The sequence below is a fragment of the Phyllobates terribilis genome, unplaced genomic scaffold (genome assembly GCF_046119375.1).
Source record: "Phyllobates terribilis strain yellow unplaced genomic scaffold, ASM4611937v1 Scaffold_2__4_contigs__length_985480577, whole genome shotgun sequence".
Classification (NCBI taxonomy): Eukaryota; Metazoa; Chordata; class Amphibia; order Anura; family Dendrobatidae; genus Phyllobates; species Phyllobates terribilis.
The window spans coordinates 129,034,756-129,059,284 of NW_027362762.1; the positions used below are offsets into that span (position 1 = coordinate 129,034,756).

Genomic DNA, 24,529 nt, shown 5'->3' on the forward strand with positions numbered 1-24,529 from the left:
GAAAAAAAACTGGCCTGGTCACAATTGAAAAAACAGGCTCTGGTGTGAAAGAGTTAAACTCCCACTATGAGTTTTTGGTAAGTTTTTGCTGCTACGCGTTTTCGTTGCGCAAAAAAAAAAAAAAAGACGCATCACCGCACAGCTCAGGAAAGTGGATGGGGGTTTATAGAAACTTCATTCCCAGTGTGCCCCCAGGTACACATTAATGTAGACGTTTGATAAAAAAAAAATAAAAGACACACAAGCCAAGGACAGTCATTTGTAGCATTATTTATATACATTTATGGCTTCATACAACAGATTGTTCTTGTGTCTGTAAATACATCAGGCACTTGTCTGCAGATATTGAATCATGAAATAAGAAAAAAAAAAAAAAAAAAAAGACATTAAAAGGCTGCAATAAAACAAAAGAAAGCAGTTTTTACATGCCACCATTACATATATTGCTGATTTATTGACTTCATGTTGAATGGATGATGTTTGAAAACCAGGAAAACAAATGTCAGAATAGTTTTGCTTGCATGAACCACTGTGTAGCCTCTAAGGAATATACAACTTAAAATTAACATAAAATCAGTCATAAATTAAAAAGGGATTTAAACAATTTCATAGTTAAAATATGAATACAATATCAGTTAATGCACTGATTGTTTTTTTTTCCAGTGGTTTAACAAGTGCAAATATAGGATTTTACATTGGTCCGATCGAGAATTTCCATACATTTTAAAAAAAGGGCACCTTTTAAAAAGCTAAAATAAAAAATATTTTTTTTTAAAAAAATACAACAAAAGGGCTTGAGTTGAGCACAGTTTTTGAACAACATTCATCGAGGTCTAGAAAGTAGAAGATCTATGGTGCTGATCAAGACAGGCTATGAAGGGTTGCTTCATCTTGATATGTAGGAACTAATGAGTCAATAATGAACTTTTCCCTTTGTAACAACATTTTTGCTCTAGAAAGTTGGGCAGTCAAAATTAGGATGGATTCTTTTTTTCTTTTTAATTTTAACTTGTAGGGATGGCGACCTACAGGTAACAGCTCATTCACAAAATGCAGAAGTGTATTCATTTTCATGATTCACCAACAAAAACAAAATTACTCTTTACATTTGATAAAAAATTTGATTAAAATATTAGCTCCTTAATACACTTGGCACAAGTGAGAGCACACACAACACATCTCCATATGCCGCCTTATGGTGGTTTTAAATCTATGCCAAAACTGACACTAGTCCACAATCATTAGTTTTTTTTTTTATCTGTTTTACATCACACAGACTATCGTAATAAAAAAAAAAAATAAAAAAAAAACCGTATATATAGATGTGATTTTTGAATGTTACAAAAATTGCTTTAAACAAAAATTTTTAATTTTTCATAACATTTATCATTAGGACAACCACCTTTAAAGACCCGACAAACAGCACCATAGATCTCATTTGTAAAGACCCGTACGTATATACTGATGGTTGGTTGTGCTCAACCTTAATCAGATTAGGATTAAGAATTTCACTTAAACTTTAAAAAAAAAAAAAAAAGTCTTAAAAGCAGATTGATCCTTGAAGACAAAGATCACCGATCTCATATCATCCAAGCATCATCACTGAAGCCCACACAAGCTGGTGCAAAAATTATCGGCTTGCTTGCGTTACATATTGCACGTAATATAAAAGGAGTCCAGTTACAAACTACTGGCAAGAAAGCCACAAATGTCTGCAACGAGCAGGAGGAACTTCAGGCATGATCGCTAATTGGCCGCATAATAAGTTAACATAGGTAACAAGCTTGCGTTAAAGCAAGGTTTTTAGCTTACTGAAACATCAAGAACTGCACCGATATATGCCTAACTAAACATTATACATCGCACTAATAAAACAATTTCCACTGACAAAAGGAACACATTAGAACGGCACGGGCAGAGAAAAGCTGCATAGAATCCGTACGATCCAAAAGTTTGGGCACAAGTTGGGTTTTTTTTTTTTTGCTGGAGGAAGTGTTGCTTTAATTTAGATACAGAATTTAAAACAGAAAAGTATCCAGGTTTAGTGTTTTTTGAATGAGCACCTGTTGAAATCCTAAAAGATATAGAATGGGAATATTACTCGGAAAAGTTACTAAGTGTCTCCTAACAGGCAAATTCAATACATTTTTATATAATGTGTATGACTAGTTTCCAGTTATTAAAAGGGTATTTTTTTTATTTAAGACTAGTTTACCAAAATATACAAAAAGAAAAAAGTTAAGTCAGTCATGAGAGGGTTACAGAACAGGAGTAAACTGCTGTGAACTCCTGTGGTTACTCAACATTGACAACCTTTCTTACATGACTGCATATATAAATAGTTGTCAAATCACTGAACAGGACCGCCTTCTGGACGCCCAAGGATTGAAAGGGCAGGGACTAAAGTGAATGAAGCTCAGGTTATTCTGTATCTTTTTCCCCCACAACCCTATACATCTGTTTAGCTCCTTTTAACCTGCAACTTGTTGCCTTCACATCTGACATTTTCAATGTGACAGGTTCCCTTTAAATATAATCTGCCACTATATGTTAAAGTTTGAGGAACTACAAAGAAAATGAAATGCTATTTTTTCAGTTAGGCCTCATTCAGACGACAGGTTTTTTGATGTATGCAAAGGACACAGTTTCATCAGATTTATCAGTTTTTTTTTTTTAAACTGAGGGGAAAAAAAAAAAGTTTCTGAAGCTTCTCCCATTAGTGAGAAACGGACAAAAAAAAAAAAAAAATACATACATACGAGTGCTATCTACAAAAAAAATAAATAAACTGGATAGCACTTATACGAGAAAAACTGATGTGTGAATGAGCCATAACAGTCACTCTAGTCCATTGGGTTGATCAAGTGAATGGAACAGAGATGCAACACAGGAGTGCAGTTTCTGGGAGAGTGGGGTAAAGGCAGTTCATATTTTTCTAATGTTTGACAACCCCTTTAAACAGATCTCTACAAGGTCTTCTCAAAGCTGAACCAGTTTTCATTAGAGCACAGTCAGACGGCCATATAAATCAGACAGTGATCAGAACACGGTGCACAGGCTGGCCAGTGGCTCTCTCCACCCGAGTGTGACAGCTTCATGTATTTCTATGTGGCCATCCCGCTCAGGTAGGGAGAGCCGCCGGCCAGTTCATGCACTGCATTCCAATATCGGTCTAATTTATACGGCCCTCTGACTGTGCCCTTAGTCCACCGAATAAATTACCTAAAAATGCTCATCAGGGGCCTAGAATAGTGATCTCTCTTAACTCCACCAACTGGATGACGGTTTTAAAGGTTGTGTTCAAAGCTATTTTCCATCCACTAATCAACAATTATTGTGAATGTGTAGAAGCTATGGGTGTGCTGTGTGCTCTGTAGACTGTCAGTGTGCCATTATCGAACAGTATCGAGACATCTTAAAAACAATTTGGATTCAAGATGAAAAACCGGATACAATGCTGTGATACAAGGTGGTGGCTAAATGTTCTATACTTCTAAGCTAAGCATATGAGATGTCAGTAAATACACACAACATCCTCAGATTTGATTACTAACCATGGGGACATAATTAAAGAATAATGTGTATTTATAATATGACAATGGGACCTCCTTAAATGAAAGCAAGTGTTCTTCAGTGTCGGCAAGTAAAATCAAACTCAATGGTATACACGAGTTACATGTTCTTTGGCCAGAATCATACATGGTGCAGGTTCACCTCTCCAGGAGGGCTCTGAGCGGCCCGTCCAGTATTATGGCAATCCATTAGAACAGAAGCTATGAAGAAGGAAGGGGTCTACATGTAAATGCCAAGAAGTCATGATTCTCTCCCAAGAAAGCGATACCAATAATTATAAATTTCTTTTAGGCAAAATGAAGAAATATCATCTTCTTATTTACAACTTTCTCCAATTTTCCTTTCACGAAAATATTAAACATGGAGGTTGAGAGGAGAGCGGGGGGGGGAGAAAAAGCACCCAAATGCGGTAGGTACAAAAGCTGGTACAAAGTACATAATGAAATACTGAACGCTCCTGTGCGATGTGGGAATGCTGGCACAATTCATACATAATTATAGACAATCATTTATATAAACAGAAAAACACTCTTTGTACACGATCTGATATTGTCTCTATAGCTGACAGCTTGTCGGCTGAACCCTTGAATTGGATCAACATAAAGCTGTTCTATGTGCTCTTATTTAGGCAGCGAGCTGTACCACTCAGGCACTACGATGACCAACCAAAAAATACAAGCATCCCAGAGTTGGAGTCTGAAAGATTTACACTAAACTTTGCATTTAAGGCTACATACACATTCAAAATTATTTTTTTAATATTCAAATTCATCTAAAACCAAAAAAAATAAAGCCAATTTGCAAATAGTACACTACATACCCTTCTTTGACAACAGCTCCCATGCAGGGCTATGTGTCTCCATAGTAACAGGCAACAAAATCCCCGTGTAGTCAGATTCTGAAGTTACTCTCCCTTCCACTTGTCCCCGGATTCTAACCCAACTTCCAAATTTATATTAGCAAGAATGTGAAGACAGGTGGAAAAGAGTAGAAATGTACGATTAGACTACATAGTTTAGTTTGTTGAAAAAACCTAAGAAAAAGTAATAGTACATGTAAACAACATAGTTAACCAAGTGTCCCAAGTTATTTAGGGTACTCTTGTTTTTTTGTTTTACAGTTTGGCTTGTTGTCTGTTACCATGGAGACACATAAGGTAGCACAAGAGTTGTAGACAAAACGGTTTAAGGGTATGTGCACACGATGCAGAAATGCTCAGGATTTTTTCCTGAGCGTTTCTGCATCTCTCTGGCAGGAAAAAACGCATGCGGATTGTACATGCGGATTGTACATGCGGTTTCCTGCCAGGGACATGCGGAAATGAAGCGTTCTTCACTTTCATTTCCGCATGCGGGTTGACAAGCGCTTCCCAAGCGATTTTAGCATCACTTGGAAAGTGCTTGTCAACTTCACACTATATAAATCCATGCAACCGGCATGGATTTATATAGTGTGTGAATGTTAAAAAATAAAAAATAAATATATACTTTACCCTCTGATGGCCCCCGGTGTCCTGCTTCGCTCGGTCCCGGCTGCCGGCAGTGAAGACTTTAGGACCTTCCGACGTCAGCGTCACGTGACCCGTCACATGACTGACGTCAGCGAAGGTCCTTCTTCATTCAACCGCGAAGTGCCCGGGAAGCCGGCAGGACGCAGCACGGGCCGTCAGAAGGTGAGAATATATATATATTTTTTATTTTATTCTTTTTTTTTTAATGGTACCTGGGTCTGGATGAGAGTCCTCTCATCCACACCCAGGTACCATCCGCACATTAGACCGCATGAAAAGCACATCAACATATACAGTGATGCGGATTCCATGCGGTCTAATGCAAGTCAATGGCGGCAAAAGAGCAGCGTTTCCGCAAAATTAATTGACATGCTGCGGATTTTTGACCGCAGCGTTTACGCTGCGGAAAAATCCGCATCATGGGCACAGCACATGCGGATTTCCATTGGGGAACATTGCTGCCCTTCTACCATGCGTTTTTCATGCGTTTCCGCGGCGTTTACACAACTGCAAAAACGCCGCGGAAACGCATGAAAAACGCATCGTGTGAACTCAGCCTAAGAACATGAATCGATTTGATTTGCAAAGTTGTTTCATTTGTTTTTTAAGTTGCATTGAATAATTTAAAACAATGGTGTGCAAACCTTTAATAAATATTTTAAAGAAAGTAGTTATCAGAAAATAACCCATTGGTTAAATAAGGTTTGCATGTTATTTTTTTGTTAGCTTTTCCCCCAATATCAGTCTAAATGAAAACAAAAAATGTCAATCTTGTATTTTTCACACAGGCCATTGTTTTTTTTTTTTTTAACCAATTTCCTGTGGCTTCAGGAAACACCACATTTATATTTGCCACAATGAAAAAAAATTGATCCTGAGCCTTTGACGATAAGGAGCCTGCTGAAAACTCTCCCTGAAAGGACTGAAGATACGAGCCTTTAAAAAAAAAAAAGCCCCAGTGGTTAGTGTGAAGATTGCATCATTTCATTTTCCCATCCCCCGATTTAAACAATAGATCATTTTCTGAGGATGGTGTCCCTTTAAAGTGCAGTGACATTGCATGGTGTTAGGGAGACTGGAGCCTAAACTAAATGTAGGCTTAGCTTGTTCCAAAATATTTACCTGTACCATTTCAGGTACAGTTACCATTATATATTTCAGACTCCAACTGGAGAAATACTGGTATTTTGAGTTGGATTTATTAGAGCTTTACCTCAAGCAGATAAAATAGGCAGACTAAACTCTCTGCAATGGTTGACACATTCCAGTTTTTTTTTTTTTTATATATATATATATATTTTTTAATCAAAATTTTTTTTTAAGGATTTGTAGGGCAGATAAGTTATGTTTTGTTTATTTCTTTTCTTTTTTTAACAAAATTCTAGCACCAACCCTGGACTATGTATATGTTGGTCCAATAAACAGGGAGAATCCCCATTAGCCTGGAATGTAAATAAATTAGTCTGTAGCCACTGAACATACATTTGGCAGTTACCGAAGAGACCTAGCATTGAATACAAATGCTGGCAATAGCTTTCTGCTTCTCGTTAGGTCATTTAGTGCACGAGGGGCTTATGCAGCTTCCAGTCTTGAAAACCATTTCAGCGAGATGCCCCATTGCTGAGCAGATCTCGCATCCACAGCAAATGCTTAGAGCAAAGAAGCGAGTACACAGCACACCATAAAGTCAGAATTTCTTTACTGCGCATACAAGCCCCCGAATGGCAACAAAGATGCAGGCTTTTACTTTCCTCCAGTAGATTATTTTTTTTTCTAGTCAGTTTGGCACTTCATAGTGATAGAGGTCCAGGAGCAGCACAGAACCGGCAGACACTGGGACAGTTCGGGATTTCTTCAGGCTTAAAGAAAAATAGGCCAGAGAAGAGCATCTTTGGAGGGTTCTTCCACTGTCCTTTATGGCGATGCTGCCTATAATACAAAAAAGAACATGAGGTCAGGAGTCAGACAAGTTCTATACCGCTTGTACGAATGTAAATGGCGCCAAATTAATACAAGAGGCTCAATATGTTATAGGGACTGTCAAGATTTACAAGAAGAGTCTGCGTCCTGCAGCAGAAACCGCGTCACTGGTCCAAGGACAGTCTCTGGTATCGCATGCAGCAGAAACCGCGTCACTGGTCCATGGACAGTCTCAGGTATCGCATGCAGCAGAAACCGCGTCACTGGTCCATGGACAGTCTCAGGTATCGCATGCAGCAGAAACCGCGTCACTGGTCCATGGACAGTCTCTGGTATCGCATGCAGCAGAAACCGCGTCACTGGTCCATGGACAGTCTCTGATATCGCATGCAGCAGAAACCGCGTCACCGGTCCATGGACAGTCTCTGGTATCGCATGCAGCAGAAACCGCGTCACTGGTCCATGGACAGTCTCAGGTATCGCATGCAGCAGAAACCGCGTCACTGGTCCATGGACAGTCTCTGGTATCGCATGCAGCAGAAACTGCGTCACTGGTCCATGGACAGTCTCAGGTATCGCATGCAGCAGAAACCGCGTCACTGGTCCATGGACAGTCTCAGGTATCGCATGCAGCAGAAACCGCATCACTGGTCCATGGACAGTCTCTGGTATCGCATGCAGCAGAAACCGCGTCACTGGTCCATGGACAGTCTCTGGTATCGCATGCAGCAGAAACCGCATCACTGGTCCATGGACAGTCTCTGGTATTGCATGCAGCAGAAACCGCGTCACTGGTCCATGGACAGTCTCTGGTATTGCATGCAGCAGAAACCGCGTCACTGGTCCATGGACAGTCTCTGGTATTGCAGTTCGTCTGAATGGGGACAAGCTACAAAACCAGGAAACCTCTGCACAAGAAGGATGCAATTAAAAAATGTACATTACTACTGTACACAAAATAATGAGTGCTGAAAGTATTTGGGCGAGATGTAGAGCATTGTGGGAGCCAATATCACAGTTAAAAGGAATTTGTCAGGAGCATAGTATAGGTGACAGAGCCCGATTCCAGCAATGTGTCACTTACTGGGCTGCTTGGTACAGCTTTAATAGGATCCCTGTTTTTTTCTGCTGCAGATCTAGCAGTGTGTAAATTATTGAGTTCTCCTCCCCTTTCCTTTCATTCCCAAACCCTTTCCCCTTTCCAAATTATAAATCTAAAAATGGCAATAAAAGTCATTGGAACGGCAGATCTAGCAGTGTTTACAATGCTGAGCTCTGTATAACCCCTCCCACAGCCCTGATTAGGAGCTTGCTGACACTGTAGAGTGTATGGGAGCAACCAAATCAATTGTAAGGGCAGGGTTCCACAGATTAGCTGGACTGGCCAGCATGTGAGACTTAGTCCTGCATTCATAATCTCCTGCTGTTAAAACACTTACAGTTGTGCTCAAAAGTTTACATACCCCGGCAGAATTCTTTCTTGTCCTTGTTTCAGAGAATATGAATGATAACAAAAAAAACTCTCCACTCATGGTTATTGGTTTGGTGAAGCCATTTATTGTCAAACTACTGTGTTCTCTTTTTACATCTTAATGACAACCAAATACATCCAAATGACCCTGATCAAAAGTTCACATACCCCAGTTCTTAATACCTTGTATTGCCCCCTCTAACATCAATGACAGATTGAAGTCTTTTGTGGTAGTTGTGGACGAGGGTCTTTATTTTCTCAGATGGTAAAGCTGCCCATTCTTCTTGGCAAAAAGCCTCCAGTTCCTGTAAATTCCTGGGCTGTCTAGCATGAGCTGCGCGCTTGAGATCTCCCCAGAGCGGCTCAATGATATTGAGATCAGGAGACTGAGATGGCCACTCCAGAACCTTCACTTTGTTCTGCTGTAGCCAATGACAGGTCGACTTGGCCTTGTGTTTTGAATCGCTGTCATGTTGGAACGTCCAAGTACATCCCATGCGCAGCTTCCGGGCTGATGAGTGCAAATTTGCCTCCAGTATTTGCTGATGACGTGCTGCATTCATCTTTCCTTCAACTTTTACCAAGTTTCCTGTGCCTTTGTAGCTCACAAATCCCCAAAACATCAGCGATCCACCTCCGTGCTTTACTTTAGGAATGGTGTTCCTTTCATCATAGGCCTTGTTGACCTCTCTCCAAATGCAACGTTTATGGTTGTAGCCAAAAAGTTCAATTTTGGTCTCATCACTCCAAATTACCTTGCTCCAGAAGTTTAGAGGCTTGTCTCTGTGCTGTTTGGCGTATTGTAGGCAAGAAACTGCGCAAATGCCACAAAAGAATGGCTTTCTTCTGGTGACTCGACCATGCAGCCATTTTTCTTCATGTGCATCTTGAAACAGCCACACCGCTAGTTTTCAGAGAGTCCTGAATTTCAGCTGATGCTATTTGTGGGTTTTTCTTCGCATCCCGAACAATTTTCCTGGCAGTTGTGGCCGAAATTCTTGTTGGTCTACCTGACTGTGGTTTGGGTTTTACAGCAGCCCTGATTTTCCATTTGTTAATCACAGTTTGAACACTGCTGACTGGCATTATCAATTCCTTGGATATTTTTTGTATACCTTTCCTGTGTTATACAGTTCAACTACCTTTTCCCGTAGATCCGCTGACAATTTTTTTGCTTTCTCCATGACTCACAATCCAGAAATGTCAGTGGCTGGATGAAAGATGCAAGAGTCTGTCTGTATCCCAGAAACTCACTCAGCTTTTATGCACATACACTGATTACAAGCAAACAGGTCACAGGTGAGGATGTTACCTTTAGTAGCCATTCAAACAAACCCATTTGGGTCAAATTCTGTGCATGTTATCAGGCCAAAATCACCAGGGTATGTGAACTTTTGATCAGGGTCATTTGGATGTTTTTGGTTGTCATTAAGATTTAAAAACAGAAAACACAGTAGTTTGACAATAAATGGCTTCACCAAACCAATAACCATGAGTGGAGAAAAAGGTTGTTATCATTAATATTCTCTGAAACAAGGCCAAGAAAGGAAAAATTCTGCCGGGGTATGTAAACTTTTGAGCACAACTGTATTGTATTGAATCTTTAGCAGACAACCCAATGTGTCACTGATCACTTATTTTGGTTGTGTACTATAGTTTCATTAAGTGTTTATCAGCAGATTATCACTGTGGGGCTAAGTCGTGTACAGGCCAGTCCTGCTAATCAGTGTAAACCTGCCCATACCACCTATTGGCTGATTCCTGTACATTGTCAGCAAGCTGCCAATCAGGGGTGTGGGCGGGGTTATACAGAGCTCAGCATTGTAACCACTGCTAGATCTGCAGCAGAGAAAACAGGGAATCTATTAAAACTGCACCAAGCAGCCCAGTAGTAAGTGACACTTTGCTGGAATCAGGCTCTCTGCCCCTATATCATGCTGCTGTTGGATTCCATAGGAAAACCTATTGACAAATTCCCTTTAAGGTGTGATTTTTGACACCCACTTTACCACCTCTCCACAGGATAAATGATAAAATGCTGAATCATAAGTGATTCTCCTGTTTGAATGTAGTGGCGCTTGACCACTCAATTTACAGTCTATGGGATTGATGATGATTGCGAATGCTGCACTCTGATGCTCCATGCAAAATCTGAGACTGACAGCAGTGAGCATGCTTGACTGCTGCTCCATTCAAAAAGGGCACCCGGGACCCTTGTTCTCGTGAATGGAGGGAGCCCTAAAATCAACAACTTATCACCTATTATGTGTTGACGAGTTGTGATTGTAGCACAACCTTTAAGCTGTTAGGTCAGTGACAGCATAGATAAATTGCTCCAACTGCAAGCCTAACAGGTGCATTACACAGGACAACCCAGACGTTAAAAAGACCATCAATCGACCACATAAAAGCAAATTGGCGGTCGTTCAACCCCTTCACCCCTAGAAGATTTTCTTTAATTTTTTGCTCCCCTTCTTCCAAGAGCCATAACTTTATTTTTTTCTAGCTATACAGCCGTATGAGGGCTTGTTTTGTGGGACGAGTTGTACTTTGAATATCATTCATTCTGCCACATAGTGTACTGGAAAACGGGAAAAATATTCCAAGTGCTGTGAAAATGCAGAAAAAAATGCAATTTCACAACCGAGACCCGTAACATCATTTTTTCAGATCTGGAGGTATGTGAGGGCTTATTTTTGTGCCCTGAGCAGACATCTTCACTGATACCATTTTTTGGGCAGATAAGAATGATCACCTTTTATTGCAATACTGCGCCGACCAGAAAAAGATTCATTTATTTTAAAATTTTGATAGAGTGGACATTTCTGAAAGCAGTGATACAAATGTGTGTTTCTTTGTTTTAACAGTTTTATTTTTAATGGGGCAAAAGTGGGGGTTGTTTGAAGTTGTTTTTTTTTTTTATATATTTTTTAAAACTTTTTAGTGAACTTAATAGTCCCCCTTAGGATACTTGAAGTCGCCATTGGCCGGTGTTGGAGGATCGTAAGCACGGGAGAGTTCAGCAGACCCCCGGCTGTCATGACACCCATCAGCGCCCTGCGATCACGTGACGGGCGCACCGATCGGCGGGATCTATGGCGCGCTTCCTGCCTTGGCATGTTGACAGTGATTGACAGTGGCATTTAACTGGTTAACAGCCAGTCAGGGGTGTGGGCGGGGTTATACAGAGTTCAGCATTCAGAGAACAATAGAGGAAACAGGAATTCTATCAAAACTGCATCAAGCAGTTCAGTAATACATAGCTGGAATCGGGGTCTCTGCCCCTACGTCGTGCTGCTCTCAGATTACACAGCAAAACCTGCTGATAGAATTGCTCTTAAAGGGAATCTATCAGATGTAAATAACTATACTAAGATTTTTCTATGGCTATGGTTAACCAAAATGCATGTTTTTTGCAGACCATTTCATAATCCACAAATTGTATACTACTATAGACACGTCAGATACTCACATTCTCTGCCTCTATCCCGATACCCAGCTGTGCGTGGTGGTTGTGACATTGTGAGGAAAGCTTTGGTTTGATAACAGACTATCAAAGTTAAAATCTGCTTCTCCATCTTCCATGAGGTCATTCCGAATAATGGACTCCATGTCACAGTCCAAGCGTTCAACGAACATGTCATCCAAGTCACTAGGCAGCATCTCCGGGTGGATGGAGACTATGCCAACCCTGCCATAGCCATTACAGCTATTGGTAGGGTAAGAACCCATGCCGGACATTTGAAGGGGCTGACTCATAGGCACTTGTAATGAAGTTTTCACTGTTGACAGGCGGCTAATGCCAACGGTGTGAGTCATGGTGCTCCCAGTATGGGGCAAGGCACGACCATTCATGGAGGTCTGCTGAGTATGCTGTTGATGTGTATGGGGAATGGTGTTCATTTTGTTGTGGGGTGGCTGGGTGCCGTACGGAGACATTCCAGAATTAGATGCCATCAGCACATTCTGACTCAGAATCCTATTGTTGCCTTGAGAAACCACAGGCTCTGAGGCCAACAAATCATTATGTGGCGGGGAATCTGTGGTAAGCAGTTCCTTTAGAAGTCCAGCAGGAACATTATATGGTCCCACAGCTCTGTAGGCAGGTTTACCTTCTTGAACGCTTTGCATGGTCATCTGTGACATGGCGGTCATGCCAGCTTGACTATATGCATACTTTCTGAATTCTGGATCAGGAGATCCCATATTTGTGTCTGAGGATGTAAATAAATAACCAGATTGCTGCTGCATCATGGATGAGGGTGAGGACTGTGTGGAAACAGTCAATGAGGTGTTTGGAGATAACAGATTCAGATTATCTAGAAGATTCTCCATATTTTCAGGGTTTCCAATCTCTGACAGACTTGGCAAAGTAGATGCCAATTTGGCAGAAGAAGGAGGATACACTAGACTGTGTACATCAGCATCTCCGAGATCTTCCTCCTCTGGCATGATTGAGCTTGCATTGGAACTGGTCCTTGGGCGAAAAGTGTTCCATGCTTCAAAGTCATCATTGCTGTGTGAACTGGGGCTTCCAGGCCACTTTGGGAACTGTGACCCAGGACTATCGCCACTGCATTCTTGACCTGACTGTAGAGAGGCTTTTTTCTTCGCAGCCCTTCCTCTGCTTTTTGTGAACTTGCTGTTGTTATCCATGGAGGCAGCTCGTCTTCTTGGGGATTTCCCATTCTTTCCGCCTTCTGGATTTAGGATCCACCATGAACTTTTACCAGTCCCTTCGTTCTGTACTCGCACAAATTTGCTGTGAAGAGACAAATTGTGCCGGATTGAATTCTGAAAAACATAAATCGTAGAAATAATCAATGCAACATAGTGTAGAAAACAACATGCTAACCTCACTGCTCATCATCGCTCAGATATCTGCCACGCATAAGCAATAGATCCAAACATGGATCTGCTCCACGATCATTCGATAAGACTACTCCATGTTCCAGCACAAAAGAAGCAGCAAACTATTAAATGCTGGAGTTCCCCCAAGCAAAACAAAAAACCTTTTATTCACCATCCTCATGCAATGGTGCCATCCCAGCAATAATCGGAGTCCTGCAGCCTCTCAGCAACGGCTATTAGGCAGCAGTATTCACACCTTCACTGACAGTCCAAGGGAAGCGCGAGCAAAGCAGCCCATTAGCGGGCACAGATTTGCTGCAGCGCTCATGTGACATGTCACGCGAGCACCGGTACACCTGGTGTCGACATAGCGGGAATGGCACTGCTGCGGGAGGTCAGCATGTTATTTTACCAAGGGGACTACACTACTATCTAAAGTACCACTACAGTGATTTTTATATTTTAATTGCTCCCTTTGATAGGGATTACGTGTGCAAGTGTCATGAAGGTAGTAACATCCTGTCGCCAACTACAGGCGCAGAGGTGACTTTGAATTCTCTCAATGGAAGTCGAACTAGGGTAGAGTGTTCTTCAGAATCTCAGACTTACATTGAGAGAGCAATCACCTGTCCACAGACACATCCAGCAGGTTACATGGTGCACGAGTGGGCTGGAAGGCAAACTCTCCTGACATGTATTTCTATGCAGCTGCCATGCTCCGGTCAGGAGAGCCGCCAGCCAGTCTGAGGATTGCGAAGCGATCCTCGCACGAGTAACACCGCCATCTGAGTGCACTCTTACCCAGAGCAACAGACAGGACACTGAAATCCCCACACACCATGTGCAGCCAGGTTACACTACTTCGCTCATTGAAGTGCTCTTCTCTGTTTTGGCAACTACTCATCAAGTGTCCTAAAAACAGAATTACTACAGCAAGGACATCTGGGGTCACACACTCACAATGCAGCCAAAAAATAAAAATATTTTGTTGGAGGGAAAAGCTGAATTTCCTAACAGGAAAGAGTCTGCTTGACTCATTATACAAATTCCTGTTTTTACAAATATCCAATGTTTTACTTAATTGGAATATACATACAACAGATACCATATCAAAATATTCTACATCAAGCCGAGAGCTAAACCTAGAACTACTACTGTACATTCAAAGGGGACATCGGCAGCAAGATAAGGAATAACATTGTTTTGGAATCTCAGCAAGAAAAACAAGTCTGCTCTGATGGGGCTCCCGCAGGATGCTAGTGCTTGCTGAGCCATTAATGTTAAAGATTTATTGACGTGGAGATCAAAGCTTTTTTCAGAACGACGGCCACCCTTGTCGATGGGCCGTGTCTGATGTTCTAGCTCAGCTCCATTACAGCCAGACGGCGGGGCCTACAGCCAGACTTTTTTCCTCATTTCATACAACTTTTGAGTTTATAAAAGTGGTCTCAAAACTTTTTTTTGGAGCACATTGCTCCCCGGACTCCCGACTTCCTGCTTGCCAGGGTGCTCCTGAATGGCTGATCGTTCAGACCAGCGGCGTAACCATACCAGTGGTCTGAACGGTGTGCTCTCCAATGCTACTAGCAGAGGCAGTCACCTCTGCAGCATCAGACCCAGTTATCCATTCAGCTTCAGAGCAGCACTTGCAAAGTCTATAGATAAACCACTTGCAAGCGCGGCACTTATTGCCTAATGGTGGTCGGTCTCCTAGGCAAGAAGCTGTAAACAGAATTAGGAATCCCTCTATTCTTGAGAAAAAAGGGGATTTTTATTAAGAGGTAAATCGCAAAGTTACTTATTTTTACAAGCACTTTGCAATTTCACCCATTTAGGATATTGAGAAAAAAGCCTTTATTTGAAGGGATTGTCAACTACTCAGACAAACCCTTCTGAATCCCCATGTTTCCCACCAGTAAAATAACGCTTTCTCAGCTCAGGTGCCAGTCCCAATCCAGCAGTGTTTGCACTGGCTCTCCTGGGGCTCGCGTGACATTATGTCACATGATCCCTGCGGCCAATCAAGGCTGGCTTGCCTCTCCCCTCCTTTGGGCAAATAAAGACATCCACCCAGATGCTGCTCCCACTTGCTGCAGATGTCAATTACATCTGTAAGAGGAGAGTGAAGCCAGCATCAATTGGCAGCAGGGTTTGTAAAGTCATGCGATCCCAGGGAGAGCTAATGCAGACACCACGGTAACAGCGGAGGTATTAATTTACTGGAGGGGTGGGGGGGGGGGGGGATAAAAGAATATATAGAGTAAAGTATATAAAAATTCATATTAAATGCCTGCCACGTGAGGGCATGTCAGACAATTTCTATTGATGTACATGGGATGAGATGGCCGGCCTCTATAAAAAAAAACAAAAAAAAAAAACATTTTGTTGGAAGAAATATGGTTTCAGCAGATTTCCATAAAGCGTGCAGAGAATTTCACTAGCAAATACGACCCATCCTGAAGTCACGCTGAAAACTAAACAAACTGAACTGCTCTGTGAAATTATCAGTATTTGAGGGGTCAGACATGAAATGCATTTGGCTTCTGGAAAGAGGGCGTCTGGGGCGCAGTAGCATTTCTTGCTCAGTGCTTCACTGGTCCTGGCAGAATAAGCTCAGGATTGTGTGAAAGAGCTAGAGAAAAAATCCCTGCCATGAATAGAGCCTTCAGCTTGGGAAGCTAAATCCAGCAGCCTTGGTAATTAACTCTTTATGACTACCCCACACAGATGCAGCAGAGCTGACCTGAGATTTTAATTCTCTGGATTTGGCATGCACCACAATAGTTACATTAATGATCGTACTGAAGATAAATGCACCATGTTTAGCTGCAGTCCCATGTAAAAGGTACAAACTATCGTGGTACAAGAATGACTGATGACACATAGCATACTGACAAGACCACCATAAATCTCAGTTTCCTATGGAGGTCAGGGAGGTGTAGTGGCTTTGTTGTGATGGACAGAGAAACATTGCATGTAAAGTTCTGCTGTCTGGCTATGGCCGCTGGGCAGGTGCACCACATTTCTATCATTTGTGCCAGACTCACTTCTGCTACACTTGTAAATGGCACCAAATAAGAGTAGTCCTAACGGGGTGCTCCAGTCTATAAAAAGGGATTGTTATATTATGGGTCGTACCGCTGGGTTCCCCACCAATCACCTAACTGGGAGACTTTTCCATTCATTAGAATGGTCACCATCTAATATTTACTGAATTTTTCACACCTTTTGCATACACAATGAAGCTCAGTATATAATAGTTTCACATAAATTCTAAGATGTGAGTATATATTTTTACCTATGTACATACATGAGCGACCTTGGCCGAGGCTCAAAGTCCAGCTCTTGCGCACAGCCTACTTGCGCAGGCCGAGGATTCACCTTTGCTACACTTTAAACAGCGAGGCTTCTCCCACCCACCAACGTCCTGCACTGTACATTCTCTACCCTAGTAACCATGAAATCCGTAGTAAACAGGGCACACACTGGATACAAGTCAGGGAGACCTTGCGGATCAGCATTTCGCTTTTGTTACAGTGGAATTAGCAGGCGGACACTAAATCAAAACATCTCAAATTGGCATCAAGATAAGAATTTGGGATCCTTCCTGCAGGTTAGATATCTAGGCCGAGAGCCTGAGTGCAGAATGGATTTCTGCCTGACACAGCAGTGAGGGTCGGCAGGAAATTCCTTTCACAGGAAGCTGCAAATGTCTTAAGACAGCCGACATCAGCAAAGAATAGATCAAGAGGGGCAAAACAACCAAGACCATATAGATTACGGTCCAGTCCATCAGCATAAGATCAGCTATATGCCTCGTTTTCTTCACCTAACTTTTTTTTTTTTTTTTATTATATTCATTTCACTTGGCCATTTATCTGCATCCTTCCCGGGTCTCCAAAGTTTGTGATATCAGAGACTACGGATATATATACAGGCCAAAAGTTTGGACACACCTTCTCATTTAAAGATTTTTCTGTATTTTCATGACTATGAAAATTGTACATTCACACTGAAGGCATCAAAACTATGAATTAACACATGTGGAATTATATACTTAACAAAAAAGTGTGAAACAACTGAAAATATGTCTTATATTCTAGGTTCTTCAAAGTAGCCACCTTTTGCTTTGATGACTGCTTTGCCTTAAAAATGGGGTTGGGACCATCAGTTGTGTTGTGCATAAGTCAGGTGGATACACAGCTGATAGTCCTACTGAATAGACTGTTAGAATTTCTATTATGGCAAGAAAAAAAGCAGCCAAGTAAAGAAAAAAAAGAGTGCCCATCATTACTTTAAGAAATGAAGGTCAGTCAGTCCGAAAAATTGGGAAAACTTTGAATGTGTCCCCAAGTGCAGTTGCAAAAACCATCAAGCACTACAAAGAAACTGGCTCACATGAGGACCGCCCCAGGAAAGGAAGACCAAGATTCACCTCTGCTTCTGAGGATAAGTTTATCCGAGTCACCAGCCTCAGAAATCGCAGGTTAACAGCAGCTCAGATTAGAGACCAGGTCTATGCCACACAGAGTTCTAGCAGCAGACACATCTCTTCAACAACTGTTAAGAGGAGACTTTGTGCAGCAGGCCTTCATGGTAAAATAGCTGCTAGGAAACCACTGCTAAGGACAGGCAACAAGCAGAAGAGACTTGTTTGGGCTAAAGAACACAAGAAATGGACATTAGACCAGTGGAAATCTGTGCTTTGGGCTGATGAGTCCAAATTTGAGATCTTTGGTTCCAACCACCGTGTCTTTGTGCGACTCAGAAAAGGTGAACGGTTGGACTCTACATGCCTGGTTCCCACCGTGAAGCATGGAAGAGGAGGTGTGATGGTGTGGTGGTGCTTTGCTGGTAACACTGTTGGGGATTTATTCAAAATTGAAGGCATACTGAACCAGCATGGCTACCACAGCATCTTGCAGCGGCATGCTATTCCATCCGGTTTGCGTTTAGTTGGACCATCATTTATTTTTCAAACAGGACAATAACCCCAAACACACCTCCACGCTGTGTAAGGGCTATTTGACCAAGAAGGAGAGTGATGGGGTGCTACGCCAGATGACCTGGCCTCCCCAGTCACCAGACCTGAACCCAATCGAGATGGTTTGGGGTGAGCTGGACCGCAGAGTGAAGGCAAAAGGGCCAACAAGTGCTAAGCATTTCTGGGAACTCCTTCAAGATTGTTGGAAGACCATTTCCGGTGACTACCTCTTGAAGCTCATCAAGAGAATGCCAAGAGTGTGCAAAGCAGTCATCAAAGAAAAAGGTGGCTACTTTGAAGAACCTAGAATATAAGACATATTTTCAGTTGTTTCACACTTTTTTGTTAAGTATATAATTCCACATGTGTTAATTCATAGTTTTGATGCCTTCAGTGTGAATGTACAATTTTCATAGTCATGAAAATACAGAAAAACCTTTAAATGAGGTGTGTCCAAACTTTTAGTCTGTACTGTATATTTAGAGGAGAAACGCGCTATGATAATGAATTGGATATTACATTACAATAAGAATATGATGTCCAAGCTATGTGTCTATTATTCCTGAACCTCTCTTTTTTGTGCACAGTGTATAGTACCTGTACTAATTAGGTTTTATTTTAATTTATCTAGTAAAAATATATTTTAATAGAGGAGGTTGTCACTTGGTATATCTTAACTTAGAGATATACCATAATATTATATTGTATATCAAACTAAGGGCACAAGTAACATTAAGTACCACACTAACCAAAGGTCACTGTTCACTCTACACACAGCAATGAAGGCGTCGAGATACAAGGATTTGCTTGTTGGGGGCCTCCTATTGCATTTTTTTCAGCTAACTTGGATTAGCATGTTATGGTGTTTTACCATCTCTACCAAACTCTGCAAATGGTCTTGATTTAAGAAAATCTGTCATTAGGTTTTTGCTATGTAATTGGAGAGCAGCATGATGTAGGGGCTGAGACCCTGACACCAGCGATGTATTAGTTACTGGGCTGCTTCGTTTAGTTTTGATTAAAAAAAACACTGTTTTAAATCAGCAGATTATCACTAGTGAACTAGTAAACCTGCTGTCAAGTATTCTTCCATATTGATGAGCTGTGTATAACCCCATCCCCAACTCAGATTGGCAGCTGTGTACACTGCGCATGGGCAGAAAGCTGCCAATCAGTGGTGTTGAAGGGGTTATACAGAGCCCAGCATTCAGAGAACTGATAAAATCTCTGTTCATCTGCTGCAGATCTATCAAAATGATAGCAAATAGCCAAGTGACATCACTGGAATCAGGGTCTATGCCCCTACATTATGCTGCTCTTAAATGGGGGTAGAAAAGTCTGTCACCAGATTCCCTTTAAATTAAATACCTTATTGTTTTGTATTTATGGCTACCTCGCGTCTCCACAGTAACAGACTACAATAAGCCCAGCGTAGTCACATCCTGTATTCATGCTCTTTTGCTAACTTACAAAGGATGGCTTCAGGATCCGGCCATAGTTTGTTTATAGTTTGTTACCGTGGAGATCCACAGGTTAGCAGAGAAGCTGCAGGTACAAAACTTCAGGAGATTTAAGATCAAGACTATTTGCTGAATCACTATTATCCCACTGCTTCCTAAATAGAAATGAAGGCCATGAATCCCTTCACAACCAAATGTTAAGTCATGGTATATGCATTCTCTGTACCCGCCAAAAAACACGCAGCTGCGATACTCTAAGACATTCAGTTAAGTTAGCTTCCAGAAGTTCATTCATCCTTGGGCAGCAGCTGTTCTCCACAAGATAAACCTTGCTGCTACCAGGGGTCACTCATGTATGACCAGACAAATGACAAAAATACATCTGCAGGTGGAGACGACCTACAGACCGTTGTAAACAGGAACAAAACCTTCTGACTGGTGAGGAAGACACATCCCTCAAAAAATAAAAACCTTCATCTGGGTCAATATTGTGTAGAAGGAGAATTTGCTTTCACTTTATGTTGGTAAAACGTTTCGACACAAAAACATATTACAAAATTGTCCCAGCGCAGAGTTCAGGAAAGATCAATATTGCAAACAGGTCATTTCCCTCGCTTTAAAAATGGGAGGGGGGGGGGATAGGTGTTTGGGAGACAAGGCCAAAACGTCAGACACAGATAAATACACTCGAATGACCTCAACCTGGAACCTGTGATGAGCAGAACAGTACAAAACACGCAAAAAAAACAAACACACAACTATAAATCACAGATGTGTAGACCATAAGTACATAATTCATCAAAAATGCAACGAGACTAAGAGCAATAGTCCATTCATTTATCCAACGCAGATAATGGCAGCAAGACACCAACGCACCAATTCATCTTTAACTTTGCGTCTTTTTTTATGGAGTAAAAATGGTTGTGCTGTTAAGTAAACTTCAATTGGTTTGGTCTTATTTTCTTTTTTTTTGGGTGGTGAGGGAGGGGTTTGTACAATTGTTCTCCAATATCCAACTGGTAACACAAAATCTGCAGTTACCTTTGGACAGTTTAAAACTAATGTGCAACATCTGAAAGGAATGTGTTCTAAAATGGCGCAAAAAAGATAAACGTCCATCTTTAACTGTGCGCACAATTCATAAAACCCAGCTGCGTCATTTTGAAGAATTTGATGCTAAAAAACTGCCAGAAACATTGAAAACAAAAAGAAACGTTAAAAAAAAAAACAAGCAAACGTACAATTGTTTAACATAAGGTCTAAACACATGATAGCACTGTGTATAAAGAGGGTTGGGTCTGCAAGCCTTAATTAATGCAATTTATGCACTGCAGAGTTTCTACTCAAAATTATTATTTTTTTTTTTTTAGATGCCAGACTTAGCAGGTAGTGTACAGATCTCGTACTTCAAGACCATGGAAATTCCAGAGGTTCTTATAGAAGCCCTCCTCCCATCAAACTTTTTATCCTCTAAATATACTGCAATCATATTATATAGCACTGTGTACTTGCTCATTTTGCCTTTCTACCCACATAATTCTTCTTTTCCATTAGGTCTGACATCACGTGATTAAAACTGACTAGCTGAATCCTTCTAAGCTCTATGTAGAAACAGGAGGTCCATTTTCTCTGCACAAGTCATGAGTCACTGCAAAAGTCCCTGGTAGGGGAGGGGGGAGGGAGCAGCTGGGTCAGGTGTTGAAGAGGATCAGTCAAGCAGGGACAAGAGACTTCCTGTTTCTACATAGATCAGAGAAAAGAGAACAATTAACTGGTTAGAACGGCAAAATGAGCAATTGTAAGTACACAATGCTATATAATATGATGATTGCAATATATTAAAGAAGATAAAAACTTTGATAAGAGGAGTGCTTCTTTAACTAAAGCGCTTGATGATACTTCTGATATGTGCCATTTAGTGGTGGCAAAATGGGTCAGCGCTTTAAGTACATTGACTTGTGGCGATATTGGATAATTCCTTGGACAAGGAGATTATTTGTTTTACTTTCAAATCCCATGCATAACACTAGAAGCATATTTCAGCTGCTGTGTGCTACGAAAAATGCATGGCAGTCAGGGGCAGGAGTACATTTCTATCGTAGTTTACACCACTTTTGTGGTGTCAATTTTGATGAATGAGTTTGCCTATGCCACCTACCCACGAAGCTTTGCACAGTTAAAATAAATCGTGAAGCTGTGACATTTTTTGTGCAGCTATCTCAATACAGATATATAGATACACTCACTATGTTTGTCTATCAAATTAGTTGATGCAAAAATGAATACACCACTACATCAAAAACTACTACATCCAGTACTTTATGACTTCCATGATTCTTAAAGGGGTTGTCCACTACCTTCACATTGATGCCCTATCCATAGGATCAATGTATGATCGGCCGGGGTCCCGCACATGGCACCCCCGCCGATCAGATGCTATCAGTGGCGGCCGGAAGTACTTACCTGCGGGTCTTGGCCGTCCATCTGTCGTGGCAGCAGTGGGGTACTACACATCCGCCTCCCATTCAATTGAATAGGAGGTGGATGTGCAGTAACAAGCGCCGGCCACTACAGCTTGACGGCCAAGAACCACAGGTAAGGACTTCCAGCCAGCGGCCACCATCGATAACAGCTGATCGGCGGGGGTGCCGTGTGCGGGACCCTGGCCGATCATACATTGATCCTATGGATAGGGCATCAATGTGAAAGTAGATGTTGGATAGAATGAATGAACAAGAGAAATTAAATCTAATCAATATTTGGTGTGCCCATCCTTTGCTTTCAAAGAAGCATCATCAATTCTTCTGGGCACACTTGCACAAGTCAGTGATCTTGTAGGATTACATTATATGTTAGGGCATCTTTTTCAGGCAGCCAAAACTTCAATTTTTGGGGAAGGCTATTCTGCAATCACTGTATTTTTTTTTCTCTAAAGATTTGTAACACTGAACCTTTTTTTTTTTTTTTTTTTTTTTTACATTGTTTGTATTAATAATTAATCAGTCACTTCTGAAGCAGTTAAAACTGAACATATGAACAGCATATAGTTTTTACATTGGTTACCATGTATTCATTCTTTTTGGCATTTTTTAGCACTTTCTCAAAGGGGAATTCCAAACAGACTCTGCCTGAAAAAGACGCCATGTGCATATACCCTTAAAGTTGTCCAAACTTTCAGACTATTACAGGACTGGACAACCATCCAATGTACAGGTGTCTGACATGTATTGGGGGAAAAGAAAGATGAGGGCATGCAGATTTCATTGCTACTTGGTGATAAGCCATCATCAGTGCTGAATCATACCTGCTTACTCCACTCTAATGTAAAGCACATGCATACTGGACTGATCTCCATGCGTATGGGAAGCCATGAGTGTTCCCCAAGCAGGTATCTACAAGTGTATAAGTACCTATGTAGAAATCATCTACATCACTTCAACAACACATCAGAAGCCACTTTAGAAAACGCAAGTAGAACCCTTTAAAGTCAATTCACATACTTGGGTCATATATTTTTTTTTTCTACTGCTAAACACATGGCACTCATTTATGTTACACACCAGTCTACCGATCCCCCAAGATTTCTGCAGAGCTGGCTGTCTATGGTGTATAATTTTGTCAGGACCTTTCCTTGACGGTAGATGTTTGAGAATAGATGGATCAGACATGGTGGATTTCAGGAGGCAGGTAGGAATTTTTTTTTAACCATTGAAAACACATACAAAATAAAACAAATCTAGTGTGTATCAATATGAATTCACCATTGATTTGTTTGGAGGGTGGGGGAATGGGGGTCAGTAATCAAGTAGAGGAGAAGGTGTCCAGTCTAGTAGATCCCATAACCTTGATCAACACTAATATAGAGATCATTGTGTCATTTTCTTTATCAACGCCCCCCCTCACCACTATGAAAGAGCCAATAATGGCACATGGCGGGTGGAGACTATAATCTAGCCTGTACAGGCGATGTATATTCAGCTGAGGAATGCCCGGTTTTCTCTCATTTGCTTCCTGTTAGCATTGCCATCAGAACCAGACTTTGAAGTTTCATTCTTCACAACCTTTGTCCTAGTGGTACAAGAATGTGGCCTGATAATGGCTTTATGACTTGAAAACAAAGAATAAGTCCTTTAATAAGCAGTTTTGTCAAATATTGGGCAATACAATTGTGCAGGTCAAAAAGATTTTGCCAGTGTAACCATTTCATGCTCATAAGGATATTCCTTTTTCATGACCGCTCTGTTACGATATTATAGATATTCTGCGCATATACACTGGTCACTGACAGTTGTTTCCATGTACGCGCTTTTTTATTATTTATTTATATAGCGCCATTGATTCCATGGTGCAGTAAATAATGCATTATGCCAAGTAAACGGCCTTAGAACCAATTCTTACATGTGCTGGGCCAGTGGGATTCTGTAACCAAGAATTAAAGAGCAAGCTTCTGTACAGATGACCACCACAGACCCCCCTCAGTCTACTGTACTACCTGCTTTAGATATGTAGGTAGCCCCCTGTGCTGATCTCATACTTCTACTTCAAGACCATAGACATGCCAGAGGTTCTTAAAGAAGCACTCCTCCCCAATATATATATCCTCTTAATATATTGCAATCATATTATATAGCACTGTGTACTTACAATTGCTCATTTTGCCTTTCTACCCAGCTAATTCTTCTGTTTTCCATTAGTCAGTTTTAATCACGTGATGTCAGACCTATCTGAATCCTTCTAAGCTCTATGTAGAAACAGGAGGT

The 24,529-nt window shown here is 41.3% G+C and overlaps 1 protein-coding gene across 1 annotated transcript in view; it reads right to left on the bottom strand.

Annotated features, from left to right (window-relative positions):
• Positions 1 to 5,875: 5,875 nt before the first annotated feature.
• FOXO1 (forkhead box O1) overlaps positions 5,876 to 24,529 on the bottom strand; it is a 43,577-nt gene continuing 24,923 nt past the window's right edge. The window contains exons 2-3 of the mRNA XM_073662588.1: positions 11,947 to 13,268; positions 5,876 to 7,012 (exon numbers count right to left, since the gene is read on the bottom strand). Of these exons, the coding sequence (XP_073518689.1) occupies positions 11,958 to 13,268 (1,311 nt within the window). The 3' untranslated portion in view covers positions 5,876 to 7,012; positions 11,947 to 11,957. The remainder of the gene's footprint in view (positions 7,013 to 11,946; positions 13,269 to 24,529) is intronic.